The sequence below is a fragment of the Centruroides vittatus genome, unplaced genomic scaffold (assembly GCF_030686945.1).
Source record: "Centruroides vittatus isolate TY-2023 unplaced genomic scaffold, ASM3068694v2 contig_1392, whole genome shotgun sequence".
Classification (NCBI taxonomy): domain Eukaryota; kingdom Metazoa; phylum Arthropoda; class Arachnida; order Scorpiones; family Buthidae; genus Centruroides; species Centruroides vittatus.
In genome coordinates, this window is record NW_027120876.1 from 12,453 (window position 1) to 30,356 (window position 17,904).

Here is a 17,904-nt window from a genome sequence, read left to right on the forward strand (position 1 = left end):
TATTGCTGTATTGCCTCTCTGTCGCATTTCGCCCATGTCAATTAGGCAAGAGAAACACTGGGTCTTCTCTTTCATCTGAGTAAGTGTTGAGGTTTGTGGTTCTCGCCCCAAACCCACTCTTCTTATCTTTCGAAGTTATTGTTTCGCAGGTGGACCTTCTTGTCTATCATTGGCCTTTTTGGCTAGTAACTTCGATTGCAATATGAGTTTCTCTCATTTGATTAGCGGAAATGGTTCTGCTATGGGGTAGCCGTCTGTTGTCAACAAAATCCGTTCTTAATTGCCTTCTATAGCCTTCTTCCTTTTGTGAATGCCCAGTATCGTGGCATTGCAAGCCACAGTACCTATACTCTGCTGCTATACACCTAACCTTACGTTTGTTTCTTCTTTTAACCTAGCACTGAAGGCTTCTCTTCTAGCCCACTGCTAAACGATAATATATAAAAATTATTTTCACAGGTTGAGCTCATCACCCACTGCACAGGACTACACACCTGCTGAAGACTGTGTTGTGTGGGCCCTAATCTTAAAGCTTCTTTCACTTCTCTTCCTCTTCCTGTGGTAGTTGTTTCCAGCATTTAGTAGTTTATTTTCCCTTACTAGATTAAACTTCTGCATTGTTGGTTTTCCATTTTTTGCTGGCCGAGTGGAGTTTTTCCGGGTTTCCTCCACTCTCTGTCCCAAATGGGGGCCAGTCCCCTAAAGTCCTCCCGGAAGGCTACTGTAGTACCCTTACAGGGTGTAGTATTTTCCCCCTTTTCTAAATTTTTAATTCTCAATAGCTAATCCCGTTTTGCTGGAAATGACTATCATTGAATTGCTCACTGTTGCCTTCTTTTCTTCAGCAACTCTGAGTAACTCAAAATTTAAGGTTAGGTCTGGTTATTTATAACATGCAAACTGCAACTTTTCTATCCATCTATCTTTCTTCTTCTCAAAATAAACAAAAATGGTAAGTATATAGCATAACACTGAACATAACACTCAGAATAAAATATTGAAACACAACATAGAACACGTAAACTTATGAGCCCTCACAAGGGACTAGTATTTTTATGAGCCCTCCATGGGACAATATGAGCCCTCTCTGGGACACCTTTACTAACAAACGCAAACACTCTTGAACATACCAGATCTTGGCCTTTTTGTGCTCTCAGAGCGGTAAAAGGCCTAAAACCACAAAGAAAAAAAAAGGGCCAAACAACAATAATGAGTAGCTGAGGTATACAAGTGTTTCTAGCAAAGCGGAAATTTCTTACAGCGCCCTCCAGCAGCTTAACTAAATTACAAAGGTAGATGAAATTGGGGTTACTATACTTAAATTTTATTCTTTTTTCGGTTGTAAGGGTCATGATAAAATCGAAATTTTTATTCTTCTTTATACGAGAATATCAGGTTTTTGCTTACATATTGACTTTAACATTAGTGTACGAGTATATGCAAGAAAAGGTTCGCGTAAATCACACAATTCGGCCAAACATTTAATATTAAATTTCGTGGCAACGCAACAATAGTACATGTAATAACGAATTGTCAGAGTTCTATTGTTGCCAGCGATCGGGTATTGTTACTGCGAGCGGTTAAATTTTCAGTTCGTGCGATAAAAATTTACTTGTTTCAAGTGTTATATTGAGTTTTGCTTGTCTGCTGCAATTCTATTGGTAAGTTTAAACTACGATGTTTGTAAATTTATGTATTTTGGGAAGATTCTTAAGCCGAATATCACAATTAGTGTCAATGGTTTTCCGACAAATCTCTATTCCATTAGAATTAGTCGGTTGTTGCGCGGTTTCTTCGCAGAGACGACGAATGGAGGTTTCCACTTATTTTGGACATACTCTTTTCTCTTCTAATTGTAAATTTTCGTTAAGCCCAAATCCAATACAAGTTGTATTTTCATAATAGTCGTTTCTTTCTTTTGCAGAATGGATAATTTCAGGGAATTAAAAAAGTGAAACACCTCGGCCGATGATAAGCAGGAGGAAAGCGCCTCGTCGTCTTCCGCTTCGGTTCGAGTAATTTGGGTACTTCCGAAAGATGTCGAGGGGAGCGGAGAGAGGAAGTCGTTTACACCCGATAACAAATGGGTGGTTGTTATTACTCCTGACGATAGCACATCGACTATCGTCGACTGTCTTGGACGACGATTCCCGGAAGTTGCAGAACGGACATACTCATACTCATACTCATTAACAGGGGGTGAAGGCTCAGGTCTACTCAACTGGTATTGCCTGAGTGTGAAAGGAGAGATAGATTAAGAGCATAGTAGAAGGTCGAAGGTGAAGGAAAAGTGAGATAGAAAAGTGAGATAGAAAAGGGATGAAAGAGTAGTTTCGTGGCGCGCACCGGGAGATATAATTAATTACAATCAAAATAATTTAACAGAAAAAGGTATATGCAGTGTGAAACAAATGGCGCCTAGTGAAGGGCAAAGTAGGGTTATCAAATAGGAATAAGAGGACATGATTGACAAAAGAACAGATGCGTCACTTTCCGACAATAATTTTCTAACAGAATCCCGACAAAGTCCATTTTACAGAAGGCCGGTCAAAACCGATTTACAGAAACTCTGACAAAGGGGCGCCACGCCCAGGGAAAATAGCCCGAGCAGTGGGGCCACCAGAAGATGAGGCAGAATACAAACTTCATGAGGATGAACTTGCAGAGGTCCCAGCCAAGTTGACTAAGAGGATGTAGAGGCGGTGTCGGGCTGGTTTGCAGTAATGCCAGAGTAGGTCATAAGAGGGAGGTTGCTAACAAAGTCTTTAAAAGAGTTATAAAGTTTTCTGGATGCAAGGAAAACGTTAAGCTTACATGGCCAATGGTGGCCTTCAGCATACACAATTTTCCGAAGGGGTTGGCGGGCTGTTGAATACTTAGGGCAGGTGAAAATTTGGTGAAAAGGTTCGTCATTTTCCTTTATGCCACATGTGCAGTTTGGGTCACATTTGTTCAAGAAATGGTGCAGATAGGCCCGAAAATTGCCATGGGCCGTTAGGATCTGCGTGATGGCATGATTTGTATGGAAAAAGTTGTACTTCATCCGATCATCAATCCGGGGGATAAATTCGTGCGTTAGCCTTCCAGTGTGGCTAGTATCCCACTCCTCCTGCCATTTCTCTATGAGGATGTTGTTCATAATACTATTGATAATTGAGGAAGGGATAGCATTATAGTTACACTTGTTTGTGATTTTGTGGGCCTTCTTTGCCAGATCATCTGCTTTATCATTCCCGTAGATATTAGAATGTCCCTTAATCCAGATAAGATTTATTGTTATAGAGGTACTAAGGTTTTCCAAAATTTGTAGACTATTATTAATAATTGGTAACTTCTTGTTGTTGTTCTTTATTTGGTGGAGGGCAGTGCGGCTGTCTGTATTGATGTTGATGGTAGTGCCTTTTAGGTTGTGGTGATTCTTTTTAATGTAGTTTAAAGAAGTCAGGATTGCTAACGATTCCGCTTGGTTAATTGAGCAGTGATTGTTGAGTGTGAGTGCTGATTGCCAGTAGGTATGACTGTTGTTGTCCTTGACGTAGACAGAGGCACCGACCGCTTTTTTGGTCTTGGAGCCATCTGTATAAAAGTTTATACCTTTTGGTGGTACCTGGTGATTAAGGTAGATGTTACCGTTTAAAATGGTGGCTGGGTGAGTAGAGTTGGGATGATTGTTTACATCGATACCCCAATCGATCACATTCTTGACAAGATTATGGATGCTATCCGGGAGCTTGAGGACCGCAGTGAGCCTTTGAAACTGGGAGGGTGAGATAGAGCTGTTGTTAAGTTTATAGGAGGTTTTTGACATACTTAACTAAGATAACCAGGTGGATGGGTTCGAGTCCGGCAATGACGAGCATCGCGTCTGTCGGTGCCGTCCGATATGCCTTGGTGATGGAGATGGCTGCAGCTCGCTGAGCTGGATTGCTAACGATTTTCCGCTTGGTTAATTGAGCAGTGATTGTTGAGTGTGAGTGCTGATTGCCAGTAGGTATGACTGTTGTTGTCCTTGACGTAGACAGAGGCACCGACCGCTTTTTTGGTCTTGGAGCCATCTGTATAAAAGTTTATACCTTTTGGTGGTACCTGGTGATTAAGGTAGATGTTACCGTTTAAAATGGTGGCTGGGTGAGTAGAGTTGGGATGATTGTTTACATCGATACCCCAATCGATCACATTCTTGACAAGATTATGGATGCTATCCGGGAGCTTGAGGACCGCAGTGAGCCTTTGACTGGGAGGGTGAAATAAGTATCTCGTGGTTAAGTTTTCGGGGTAATACTTAACCCTTTCCATGCGGTTATACGCCTTTAGGCGTATGTCACGTGACTTGCCGTTAATTCGTGATGCGGCATACGCCTTTCGGCGTAATTAATCAAAAAATTCGATTATTTTGCGTTATATTCGATTTTCCACCGATCTTAGCTTTGATTCGCTATTCTGTAGGTCTATTGACTTTGTTTAAGCCAAAAAGTGTTTTGTGACCACCCCTGGGCCATAAATATTTCGGTAAAATAGACCCTCTCCCTGCCAAGTAATTAGAGACATAGTGTAAATAATGGCAATAACTTCTCCCCCGCTCTAGCTAGAGAGCTGCGGTTTCTTTTATTTAAAAGAAGACAGATGTATCTCTAGATGGTGCGTTGGAAGTATGACAGATGGAAGTAAGGTCCTGGTTCCATCAGGGAATGGAGGGCTTGCAGACTTTGACCTGAGTGGAGCTATGATAAGCATTCCTGATGGTATCTTGTAGGTTGTTGACCATGCAATCTAAGTCTTGAGGGGAATTAATATTGATTATGCCAGTAGGATCCCAGAGACGTTTCATTAGTTCTACGTGGTCTTTAGTGACAGCATACCCCCTTTCTTCGCTGCCATAGGTCAAGATCGGTTCTATCGCTCCCTTATAAATTAAGTGGCTGTTCCTGTTGTTTATCCCCCAGTAATTTCTGGCAATACTCCTCAGGGAGTGGATTATTTTGGTTGCTTTATTATAGATGTAGTGAGAATGTTTTTTTCAGGTTAATTTTGGGTCGAAAATTACCCCGAGATACTTTATTTTATTTACACACTGTATGCGTTGGTTCATGATCCGGATAGTTGGCCTCTTTTTCAGTGGGTTTCCTTTAGGGAAAACCATACAATTACATTTATTAAGGTTTATGATCAGTTTGTTGTCCTGGCTCCAATTAAGGATAGCCTGGAGGAGTTTGTTGGTATAGCCCTGGAGGATCTCTTGGTTCTGGTGGGAGAGAAGAATAACCGTGTCGTCTGCGTAGCCTTGGATATATGGGTTTCCTTCGAAGGTGGAGCTGTTAGTTATCTCAAGGAGGCCATTATATAGAATGTTCCAGAGGAGGGGTCCAGATTTGGACCCCTGCGGGCAGCCCCTAGTGATTTCGGTCTGGAAGCAGACTTGCCCTGAATCAATAGCTGATGCTGTCCTTTCACTCAGGTAGCTATTGAGGAGCCCGTAGATGTTTGCCGGGCACTTAAGATTGGCCAAATTGGATAAAATGGCCGGCCACCACGCATGATCGAAGGCCCCCTTGAAATCGATGGAAACCATTATGGTGTGCTTCGTTTTCTTTCTTGCATATGCGAACATAATCCAATATTGTACCGATGGCTTGGTGAGCGCTTTTATTTTTTCGAAAACCAAATTGGGCCTGATGAAGAGCCTTTACCTTCTCTAGATGATGTAGAATTCGTCCTCCCATTAGGGCATCCAATACCTTACCCAATATCGCCAAGAGAGAGATTGGGCGGTAGTCGGAGGGTTTCGTGGGAGTGGCTTCACTATTCTTCCTAATTAGTCTGATATGCGCCTCTTTCCAGACTTTTGGAAAGTAGTGCAAATCCAAGCACTTATTGAATAAGACAAGGAAGGAGGTGGGGATTGCTGAGTAGGCATGTTGTGCCATATTCCAAGTGATCTTGTCGCTCCCTGGAGCCTTGCGTTTTTTTATCCTTTGAAATTCTCGAGTTATCTCGTCCGGGGTGAACGGCCTGTCATCTTCTGTTGGGTGATAGTTTTGGCTATGGTTTCTAGTATTTTTATGTATCATGTTGTCGGTCTCGGCCTCATCCTTTGGGAATAGGTCATTGAAGATGTCCTTGTAGGTGTCTTCAATGCTGGTGGCCTGACTATATGGCTTATGAGAGAGGCTGGAGGGGTGAGTGTTTTCTTCTTTTTGACCAGTGTAGAACGGAATGGACCAAGGGCCCGAGGTATTGGCAGCTGTGCAAAACTTTTTCCAAGACGTTTTACGGGAGTTGTTAATGAGAGTTTTATACTCTCTGAAGATGGTTTGGTAATCCTCCTTCCTAAGCTGTTTTAAAGTTATGTCATGAGTGTTGTTGTATCTCTTCCTAGCCTGCCTTACCTGCTTACGCTTGGAAGTAAGGTCCTGGTTCCATCAGGGAATGGAGGGCTTGCAGACTTTGACCTGAGTGGAGCTATGATAAGCATTCCTGATGGTATCTTGTAGGTTGTTGACCATGCAATCTAAGTCTTGAGGGGAATTAATATTGATTATGCCAGTAGGATCCCAGAGACGTTTAATTAAGTTCTCATAGTTATCCCAGTTTGTCTGGTTCACTATCTGGTAGTTTACAGGGCAGTCATATCCTTGTATGGTAGTCAGAATATAGGCATGGTCGCTAGCCTATGTATCCTTGAGAGTATGGCAGTTTATTTCCATGTTGTTGAGTTCATTATTGCCCAAGCAGATGTCTATCCAACTTTTTCCATTTGAACTGGAGAAAGTGGGTAGCAAACTGCTGTTAAGCGAATGCAGGTCCAGCTCAGTCATCAGCTCGCAGACAGCCAACCCCCTTGGGTCGTCGAATGGACTAAACCAGATGGGGGATTTGGCATTAAAGTCCCCTCATATTAGGGCAGGGTGGGGGGGGGAGATTTTCAATAGCCCTTTTGATGTCCTGAAGGGTTGGGTTTATATCATCCGAAGGAGGGCAGTAAACACAGATAATGTGCAGCTTAGTGGAGTTCATATGATGGTGATGATGCTGTCGGTACAGAGGTGAGAAATCTGGTGGCATGTGAGGTTCTTATTATTAATCAAGAAGCCTGCACAGATTGGGTTATTGTCCTTTTTATGGGTTATAATGTGACCTTGCCCAAGCATGGAGACCTTATTATTGTGAATATAGGGTTCCTGAAACACCAAGATGTCAATGTCTTTATCAGCCATGAAATGGATAGCTTCAGAAGAGGCAGCCTTACATTTCTGGAGATTTATTTGTAAAATGTTGAGTCGCCTTTTAGTACTGCTGCTGTTGTTTCCTTGCAAAGCCATTGGGGTGGTAGTCGTTGCTTTATTACGATGATTCCTGGGTGTATTATTCATAATGGGTGTTATTAACTTGATAGGTCTTGTATCTTCTTAGTATGGGGCAGTGTTTATCGAAAGCATTATGATCTATTTCAATAGTTTTGCGGTCTGGTACCGATTTATTAAAGGTGACACAATTTATGCATTTGGGGCCTCTTTTCAGATTAAGACAGTCTTTAAATTTATGTCTTTTTGTGCAGTGACTGCATCTCTGTTTTTCTTCGCAACGGTGTGAAGTGTGGCCAAATCCTGCACAATTAAAACATCTAGTGAGGGAGATGTAATCGTCTATTTGTAGGGAGCTCCATCCTACAAAAAGCCTTCCGTGGTGCATCATGGCATTTCTGATCATTGGGTGAACAGTTAGTATAGTATGTTTTGCATGTTGATTGCCTCTCGGATTGAAGCTGTGGGTAACTTGTATTTCTCTATGGTATTCTTCCTCTGATAGTATTTGCTGCAGAAATGGATTCTGTTGGTATATTTCATTAATGAGCTCAGTGTCCTTAGTATCCGAAGGAACATTAAAAAGTATGAGTTTTGGTAGTTTCTTGTTGCGTTCTGTTATCCTCAGCTTTTTTGACAGGATTGGGTTGTTTTGTATGGATTGTTGCAAAGAATGGATGTCCTCTTTGTCCTGGACATGGATATCAAGGTCCCCACTAGGCAGAGGTCTTACCCTGTTTACCCTGATTCCCAGTTGGCAAGGATTAATGTGTTCCTGAAACATTTTCATGGTTTCTTCTGAAATGGGTATAAATTCATTTTGTTGAGTTTTTACAGATAAGATTATGCTATGCCCAGCTTTTTTAGGGTTTTCCTTACCTTCAAATTTAGTAGTGTTTGCAGAGATGAATTTTGTTGTTGCACTTAGCTGCCTTGGATTTTTCTTGAGAGTATTAGCATATGTCTCTTTGACAGGATCCTGTGGCGTGGCTGCCTGTTGTTTAGTCCTTTCTCTCAGGGCTAATACCAAGCCAAAAATCTGGTTGGCTGCCGCATGCATCTGTATCGCGGCATTACGCGCAGCTTTACGATCTGCCACTCTAATTGCTGCAGTACTGTCCAAGTTCAGAGAGGCAATAATCGTGCCTAAGTTGTCATTAATACCCGAAATAAGGTCTTCCTCAACAAAGCTATTATTCAGACTTTCCTCCATATTAGAATTTGGAGAGTCAGCCATGTGGCTTAGGAGAAGCCGATCGGCTTAAAGAAAATGCCAGTAAACCAAAAGCGGGAATGTTTGGACGAAGTGCAGAGCACGTAGGAAACCGAGCTCTGCGCACCGATAAAGAAAAGAGGGGAAACAGGGAACAGTAACATTCCGTGAATAACCCCGAACCGCCAAACGGCTAAAAACGCCAGACGGCTAAACACTTGACCTCCGACACGAACCAAAAGTAGCACAGATGGAAAGGGGAAGCAGAATCAAAGCTTCCTCAAAAGGAATTGCCAATTAGACAGAAGCGGGAGCCACAAAAGGACTGACGCCGAGCGGGTTTAACCGCGCCAATCGGCGAAAGCGACCGTTAGCAGGAAGACCGCAATAGCGTGAAAAGGTCAATGACCTTTAGCTCCTTTGTTTCGAGCGAAACTAAAAACGCTCGTAAAAACAGAACTAAGAGAGAATCCGAGTTGTAAACTGTAACATAGGTTCAAACGGGTTCCCGTAAAGAACCACCCGAGTTTGAACAGCGTCGGAAGCCCGACAAGCCCGCAAGACGGCTCGATAGGGGAAAAGTTACGGACGGAATAAACCGAGAACGGCTCTACGCAAAAGAATGCGAGAGACACCGTTGTAAACAGCGTAAGAGCCCGAATAAAACGATTAAAAAAAATAAAAAAGAATCTCACTCACCGGTGAAAAACACCCGGAAACAGCGGCGGAAATCCAAAAGTTTCCGAGGCCCGTAACTTTTATGGAAAAAATCAGATCCGTAAAAGCGAGACACCAATCGAAAGCAGGCGACAAGACAAATCCAACGATGTATAATAATCCTCGGATTGATAAAAAACCACGACGATGGAGCGAAGTAAGACAGGAGCACATACACAAACTCGTTCCGAACTACTCCCGTTGCAGAATGGACAGTGCAGTGTCGTTCACGCGAGATAGGACTCGACCGACAAGAGTCCTATCTTGCTGAAACGTCTGTCATGGGGAAGAAACCTTGGTGGAAAAGCATAAAATAAACCTTTTCTCTGCCGAGGTTATCTTCCACCGAATATGACTTTGGCATCCGCCTTGAATGCTCGCCCATGTGTCGAGTTTCCGTAACTACTTAACCAAACCATTGGTTTCCAGACCTTTTGCTATTCTCTGCACATGCTAGAAATTTCTGTAATTCCGCCTATTCTGATTTAAATGTTTCTGATAGTGACTTGGACTTTAGAAATTACTCCACGCATATTGGCATATATTTACATTATAAATGGTCAAATCTATCAATCTGGTATAAGTACATTACTTAAGTCATTACCTTAAATTACATATATAATAAATAATTCATTATAAATATTGTAATATTTCGAAATACAGTAGGAACTTCATTGGACTAAGTGCCTTCTGGATAAACGAATTTAACGATTTTCTATAAGCCTTTGATACTGTGCATCGGGATTCACCGTGACTCTACAGGATATGGTGAAATGGAGTATTCCAGATTATCACATCGACATCTAGAAAAGCCTATGCCACAATTCTCACTGCTGCATCCGAACAGATGACGGGATGATAAATTTCTTCGGGAAAAAAAACTGGATCAGGCTGAAATTCTTTTTGTCTCTCTATTTTGCCAGGTAGTGCTGTGATAAACCTGGTGGTAAATTTGTGCCATTAAATAAAAGTTGTAGCAGTACTTCTTTTGTCGTTCTCGCTAGTAATCGATTTCGTAATGAAAAATGCTATTTTCAATACCAAACTTGGTTTTTATATTGTTTCTCTGTAGATAGAGGTAAATTATTTGGACTTTTCCAATGACATCGCATTGATTACTGAGGGAAACGACACCCTCTGTTGAATGATTACTAAGTTAGGTATGAAGGCAGAAAAAGTTGGGCATGCAGTAATAAAGCGACAAAAATTTCTATTGCTTTTCCAGCGTAGGAACAAGTACCCATTGTCATCGGAGACCGGTAAATGGAATAAGTGGATTGTGCTCTGCCAAACTTGGGATCCATCACAGACAGGTAGAAAATCTTCAAGTGTACCCCTCACCTTCCGGCAGTCCTATCGTAGGCTTGTCGCACCCGCTAGAGCATTCTTGGCAGGAAGATTAGGTTTAGGATTATTTGGTTACGGCAACTCGACACATGAGCGATATGCCGAGGAGGATGCCGCGAAGACTTTTATAACAATCTGGCTCCTATTTAAGTGTTAGATTCGTAGAAAACCCGGAAAACTGCAAGTGGCCAGTCGCCACTACAACGAACTATGAGAGCACAGGAGAAGCTGAAAATCGATAAGAAACAGTATTTCATTCGCAAGAATTGAATAAAATTAATAACCATTCTAATAATCGTGCTAAGAAATCATTATTAATAAATATTCAAAGATAAATTAGTTTAAAATTAACATCATTATAATGAAATATATATTCTGTTATACTTTTGCATTGCTTTTAAGTAGTTATTTCAAAATTGAATATATTTTCATTATTTTTTAGTTCGTTTCGTTTCTTATTTCTTTTTATAATCAAAGGAACTTTAATCAAATTCTAACTCATTACAAATAGGAAACGTTTAATTGTATTTCCACTTTCAACGGAAACAGATTTCAATATCTTAATTAGTTATTTATACCGTAGAAACTTTGATATTAGTGAGCTATCGGGACCGAGGCCGTGATAGATTAGAGAATTCCTTCTTATCAGTACAGAAAAATCAATTTACGATCCACAATTAATACACAATTCTTTCTATACAATAAACCAACTGTATATTTAGCGTACAGTGCAATATTTGTATGCGGTGACGCACCTTAACTAACATACAGTATTAAAGTAGATGCATACGTAAAGTATAATTCAATAAAATACTGCACAGTGTGTATTAAATTATAGCAATAGCAGAAAGAAAAACATACAGTAACTATACTACATTCTCCAAAACTGAATTTAAAACTTTAACGGTTAAAAGAGTAACATTATAGACCCTCATTAGCCATAAAGGACAAAACACAGAATTTATCAAGACCGTCATAACGTGATTAGCAATTTCACATTAAACAAATTTAACTCATAAATAAATTGCACTGTTTACATAACATAAAACCAATAAATTACAATGTAACAAAAATTAAATCTGTTTGATGAAACTGTGTCTCGTTCTATAATTTAGGCTTAGTAAACACTAGTGTTGTGTGTTTTCATTTTAGTTATCAACTAAAATAAATAAAGATATTTGATGAAAACTTGCCAAGTGTCTTTAGAAAACACACAACACTAGTATTTACTAAGCCTAAAAAATTAAACATGTACTAACGATAAAATTTTCTATTGGCAAATTGCGACAAGGAAGCCAAGTGATCGTTAAGTTGCACTGCATTGTTTATGAGAAACAATAAAAATTGTATTCATTCTGGAACTGGTAAATTCCATTTTTTGATAAGCCCTTAAATTTATTATAGTCGTATTCATTAGGATATCTCATAACGAGCGTTGTTATTTAAGATACTGTGAGGGTCTTTTTTAGAGCCATTGTAGGCACACCACGGATTAGAAATAGGACCAGACTTATTCGGGAAAAACTGTCCAAGAAAAAATTTTTGGAATTTTCCGAATTTCTGGATATGATCCCGGGTCTTCCGGAAATTCAGGTGTGAGTGTGGCAAACTACTATGAAAGTGGCAAAGTAATAAAGAGTGGAAATCCATATATCCGAATTAAATCATTTTTCAGGATACAGTTCGAACTCATATTTAAAAGTATAAAATCTATTTAGTTTATTAAGTCATTTTTTGTGTGTCGTTTTTAACTTTTCTAATCTTGCGAGTGAATAGGTCTCGTTTTTTGTATTTCTCACAATTTTAAATTACACAATGTGACTGAACGAACCTTTAGACACTTGAAAAATACACGAACAACTACTCTACTTGGCCAGTGTGAGATTTGCCGATAGAGGGAAGGAAGGGCAGTTGTCCCTGTTTTTATCAAGATGAACGAAAGGTGCCAACGTCATGTGAGTGTGGTTGTCGATACTGAGACAGTCACCTTTACACCACAAGCCGTTTATTTGGAAAGACAATGCTTACACAATTCCACTCGAGAATTTATCCTCTTAAACGGATATAGAAAGTTCAGTCTGGTCACAGACTTTTATCCACGCGATCTGACGGAGATCTGTAGGAGTTTCGATGGCAATCGGCGGACCAGAGACAAACTAGCTGGAAGTCGGCGTACGAAGATTAAGTCCAAGATGACAAGGAAACCGACACAGAGGAGGAACAGGTTAAAAAGAGAGAAGCGACTACCTTCGTCCTTCAATCTCGGGGTTTATAAAGGAATTCTATCCGAAATTCTGAATTTGAATAGTTCCCTCTTTTTAGGTGAAATTAACGACTAGATCGGGCGCGGGAAAAGTCGCTCTGCGTTAGTCAATTTGACACTTCCGTTCGACTTCATCCCCAAGTGTTATTCGAACTTTAGAACTTTCGCTCGTATCTCACGCGATGGTGTTTTCTATTAAAATAATGTTACATTTTCTCGTTTTTTCTAAATTTTATCAAGTCTACGACCGTTGAACTCAATGCTCGGACTTTCCGATGGACATTGTAAACATTCCAAACAGTTAGTTGGCGATTTCACGGGGTCGTCCGTATTGTTTATTTATACGCTCGCGACAAATCTATTTCATACATTTTTTATAACAAAATGTTTTTTCAAATGAATTAAATTTTTGTAGGTTTGACGAGATTCGGGCTATCTGGGACCTCACCCCAGCCCAATGGGCAAATGCTAACCCACGACCGACTAACTACCAGCGTTTAGTGGTTTTATCCATTAGTAAGCTCTTTTAAAAAATGATAAATTAAAACGATTCCGAAATTAATCAATAAATACAAAATTAAAAAGATAAGAAATTAGTATCGTTGTTAATGAATTTTTATAATTTTATTGCTTAAAATAAGGCTTATGCTTCTAATTTCCTTTTCGATAAGTTAATCTTAAATTCCAAATACTTTTCCCGAGTTAATTACTTAATGTTAGCAATTAAATTACCTTATCTTTCTACGGCAGCAAATAACATTTCCTGCTACTTTTAATATAAAAATTTACCAACTTCTTCTCTAATTACAACTCGACTGTCTTAAGATGAAAGTTTTCTGCAGCCTGATTTTGATTTTATTTGTTTTTTCTGAACAGATCTTCGGCTTCTCTTTTCGATCTAAGAAAAGAGATGCCTCGGATAATGAAGACAACGGTAAGTTATGTTAAGTTTTCCTAATGAACAATCAAATTAATTAATAAACTGAATTGTTTTAGGTGCACCTGTGAGAGCAATGGACTGCCAAGAACTAATGGAAAATGGCGTTGTGGAATCTGGAATTTATGAAGTGTGTCCTAAAAATAGAATAAAAGAACCTCTTTGCTTTGAAGTGTATTGTGATATGGATAAAGATGGAGGAGGATGGACGGTGAGTTGTTTCATAATTTGTTTTTTCAGAAAATTACAGAAAATAAATTTATAATCGCAGTAAATGTTATTTATTTTATTTATTTTCAAGTTACTTGAGAGAAGAGGTGATTTTGGATATCCTCCCGATTACTTCTATCGAAATTGGCAAGATTATTCGCAAGGTTTTGGTGACTTGAATAAAGAATTTTGGTTAGGTAAATATATTACGTTAATTAAAATTATATTCCTAAAGACGTTAATGTAATTGTTGAAATTAATAAACATTTTCATTTAGGTCTTGATAAAATGCATTCTTTAACTAAACAAGGAAATTACTTTCTAAGATTTAATCTGAAAGATTTGAAAGGAAGAAAAATTAATGCGACTTATCGCAATTTTAAAATAGGAAGTGAAGAAGAAAAATATCCACTAACTTATGATGAGTATCTCGCGACTGATGAGTATCCCAAATATTCGGCAGGTAATTCATTCTTTTTGTTTTTTTTTTTTTTTTAATTTAATATTGAATGTCTTGTCTTGGCAAGCATCTAGGCTATGGCAAAGTTTGATGTAATTGTCATGTAATAGTAGTTATATGCGTTTACGATGGTCGTTACGCTGGGAGTAATGTCTTTTAAAGGTAATTAGTCCCTATTTAGGCTTACAGATGTGAAGAAAACTCGGAAAACTCCACGTGGCCAGCCCATTGGCCAGACGCGTACCCACGACCAACTAGCAATGTTTAGTGGTTTTATCCACTCGGGTGGTGGTGGGCGCGAATGTAATAAAACCAAAATGATCTTAGACGTTAGCTTTTTAACAATTATGTCATGTTATAAAATAATCCGTTTATTTTCCTATATAGCATTATGATTAACTGCTTTTTATTCACTGTTTCTGCCCTGTGGGCACTAACAGCGCATTTTGTAGCATGCTCGATTTGGGTGCGGCCAGATCCGCAGTGGGATGGCCGTGACTCGAGGTATAAGGTCCGACATATCCGAACAAACCACCCTCCAAAAATTTGATAAGATTTTTCGGCCCGTTCCGATTTAATTCCGGATTCCACAGAAATGTTGGCTGTCGCCATAACTGATTCAAGATGAAATTATAATCTGTCTCGAGTCTTAGGAAAATAGTCGAAACTTAGTGTATTTAAATATAATATATATACACACACACTATATATTACAAACGTATATTATATATAATAAATATATATAAAAATATATGATATATATAATATATTATATATGACATATTACCATCTATTCTGTAATATATAATATATATATATACTTATTTTTGTTTTTTACAGGTAATGTTTTGTATGACGCAAGAAATGACAAATTTTGTACATATGATCACCAGGATTGTGAATGGCATTCTCTATGTAACGATCATAAAATAGGAGGATGGTGGTACGGACATAGTTGCTTAGGATTGATGGCTTTTCATCGGCAGAATAAGCAGTTTCGCTGTGGGTGGTCAATGGCATGGTACTATAGAGGTTCTTATTACCTATCGACCTTTGAAATGAAAATTCGACGAAAATTATAAGAAATTTTCTACAAATGAGGTTTATTATGAGTTAAAAACAGATATATTATTCTTTTTCTGAATTCTGATAAAAATGCTATGTAATCATTTCGCATATTTTGTCACATGTTTCAAAATGTATTCTGTAAAATAAACACAAGGTAAAAGCATATAATAATTACAGTAAGTTGTATGCTTATTTTATGACATAGAGGTTTGAATATGAATACTTCCTTTACTCCCGCGTCTTTCGTAGATATCACTTTAATATGTCAATTCAGATTTTTATTAAGCTGAGTTGTAAGCGAAGACTTGGAATTCCAAAATCATCTCGCGTGTGATTTTCTAATTATAACTAATTTAAAATTAACGTAAAAACTTAACGAATTCGCGCCCGATTTTTATCAAACTTGGCACATTACTACTAGAAAATGAGAGAAATTTCTGGTTAAGTCTGGAAGAAATCTATTAAACATTTACGAAATAAACATCTAAAAAGTTACTAAAATCTACATTTATGTGAATAGATGGTGACAAAGTGCTCTCATAGTATATTATAAATGACACGCTCGTAAAAGTCTATAGAAGGATAGATACAATAGAGATAAAAAGGCTCGTGTATCGTATCTCGAGAATAATAGAGTTTATAAATATTTTACTCGTCGTTAGCATTTTCAAATTCTTATGAAACTCATCTCTACCCTCAAAATTAAGCCTTATATCAGCTACTTTATAATTTACAACATAAAAATTCTTATAACAAAATCTTAAAACAGATGGCGTTACCAACAATTTATTAATATATCGTGATTAGTAATGTGAACAGAGGGTCGGCACCTCTGTAGCGCTCGTCGGGACTGACGTCACTGCGTCTTCTAGGATAGACACAGAAACCGTTGTGGTCGCAACTTCGGAATTCGCGCGAGCGGTCGAATTCGGAATGGAAGAGTGTTGAGAGACGGCAGATCGAAAGAAGTACACACTACAACTTAATTAGAACGAGATATACCCGTTTATTTATATAAATATTTACACATATACACAAGGTAACAGTGAGTTTTGTTTAGCTTTCTAATAGCGAGTTAAATTCTCTATATAGCTATATAGCGTCGCCTGAGGTAAACGGATTTCTGGCCGAGACAGAGCATACAATATTATGCGCGAGGCGAAATACCTTGATTGTCGTGTCGTTGATCGAAGATCGTAGAAGTGGCAACCAGGTGGTAACGTCTCAGTCTCTTTTTGTGTCTGGTGTATCATTTGAACTGGATCGTCGGCTTGACAGGTTCGGGAACGACGATCGGCGGACGAAACGGTCGGCGATAGAGCACTCACGTCAAAAAAGAAGCAGGATCGGCCAACTCTCGCACTCTCGACCACCCCTTTTATATCCTGAAACCACGTTATCCTTTTTCACCAATTTATGTTATTAGTTTCTAGTGACACATTTGATAAGTTCCTTGGGAAAGGAAATAACTCCAGAGAGAGAGATGCGATCATCCTCCCGGTAATAGAATTGGAAACAACTTTCTAAAGACGAAAAATGAATTTTCTCTCCAAAATTTCGTCAAGTCCGACTCTAACAATAATGTAAATGTTAACGAATTGCATAATCGTTTATTATGAAAGTGGTGCAAGTCCATTTCCCATAGTCTAATTAAACACTAGGTAAGTTAAGGATTAAAACTGTTGGCTTCTTGCAATTCGACTCAAAATGTAATTAAATAATCTACGCGTTTATGAGGAAAATATTTAATTTTGTATTTATAATCGACGGAAATGGCGAAATCTAAAACTACATTTATCATAGTTATTATGCCTTTGTGTCCTTATCTTAATTTAAACTTATCTCGTCTACTAGTACTTTATTTATTAACAGGACTTATTACACTGGATTTACGGATGCAGCAATTAGGTCTTACAAATCGGAAATAATATTATTTAAATCACCTGAACACATACACTTTAACATTGTGTTTCGGACCTGTTTGTCCCTCATCAGCAGGCATTTAAAAGACATTTTCTACAATTAAGTTAAAAATAAATTTTTTGTTACAATCATAAATAGACATAAAATTTCTCGATATATATAATACAATAAAATTCTTACAAATTTTGGGTTTTTAAACACCTTCCTAATTCCGAGCATATTAAAAATCAATATTAACCAAATGTAACAAAAAATTTATTTTTACGTTAATTTTAGAAAATGTTTTTTAAAAGCCTGCTGATGAGGGACAAACAGGTCCGAAACACAATGTTAAAGTGTACGTGTTAAGATGATTTAAATAAACAATATTATATCGGATCTGTAAGACCTAATTGCTGCATCTATAAATCCAGTATAATAAGTCCTGTTAATTAATAAAGTACTAGTAGACGAGATAAGTTTACA

At 38.5% G+C, this 17,904-nt stretch overlaps 2 protein-coding genes across 2 annotated transcripts in view; both read left to right on the forward strand.

The window, feature by feature from the left end:
* Positions 1-17,904, forward strand: part of LOC136968108 (uncharacterized) — a 79,562-nt gene that overhangs the window by 10,338 nt on the left and 51,320 nt on the right. The gene's annotated exons all lie outside the window — the stretch shown is intronic.
* On the forward strand, positions 13,658-15,690 carry LOC136968106 (techylectin-5B-like). The gene is made up of 5 exons (XM_067262058.1): positions 13,658-13,775; positions 13,838-13,989; positions 14,080-14,185; positions 14,266-14,451; positions 15,289-15,690. Exons 1-5 carry the CDS (start codon positions 13,667-13,669, stop codon positions 15,528-15,530), a joined length of 795 nt encoding a protein of 264 aa, XP_067118159.1. The 5' UTR covers positions 13,658-13,666; the 3' UTR covers positions 15,531-15,690.

Bases quoted from the DNA above. Each gene is read 5' to 3' on its own strand.
- LOC136968106 (XM_067262058.1), top strand. From the start codon at position 13,667: ATGAAAGTTTTCTGCAGCCTGATTTTGATTTTATTTGTTTTTTCTGAA. The intron at 13,990-14,079 runs GTGAGTTGTTTC...TTTATTTTCAAG, and splicing joins AAGATGGAGGAGGATGGACG to TTACTTGAGAGAAGAGGTGA. The intron at 14,186-14,265 runs GTAAATATATTA...ATTTTCATTTAG, and splicing joins GAATAAAGAATTTTGGTTAG to GTCTTGATAAAATGCATTCT.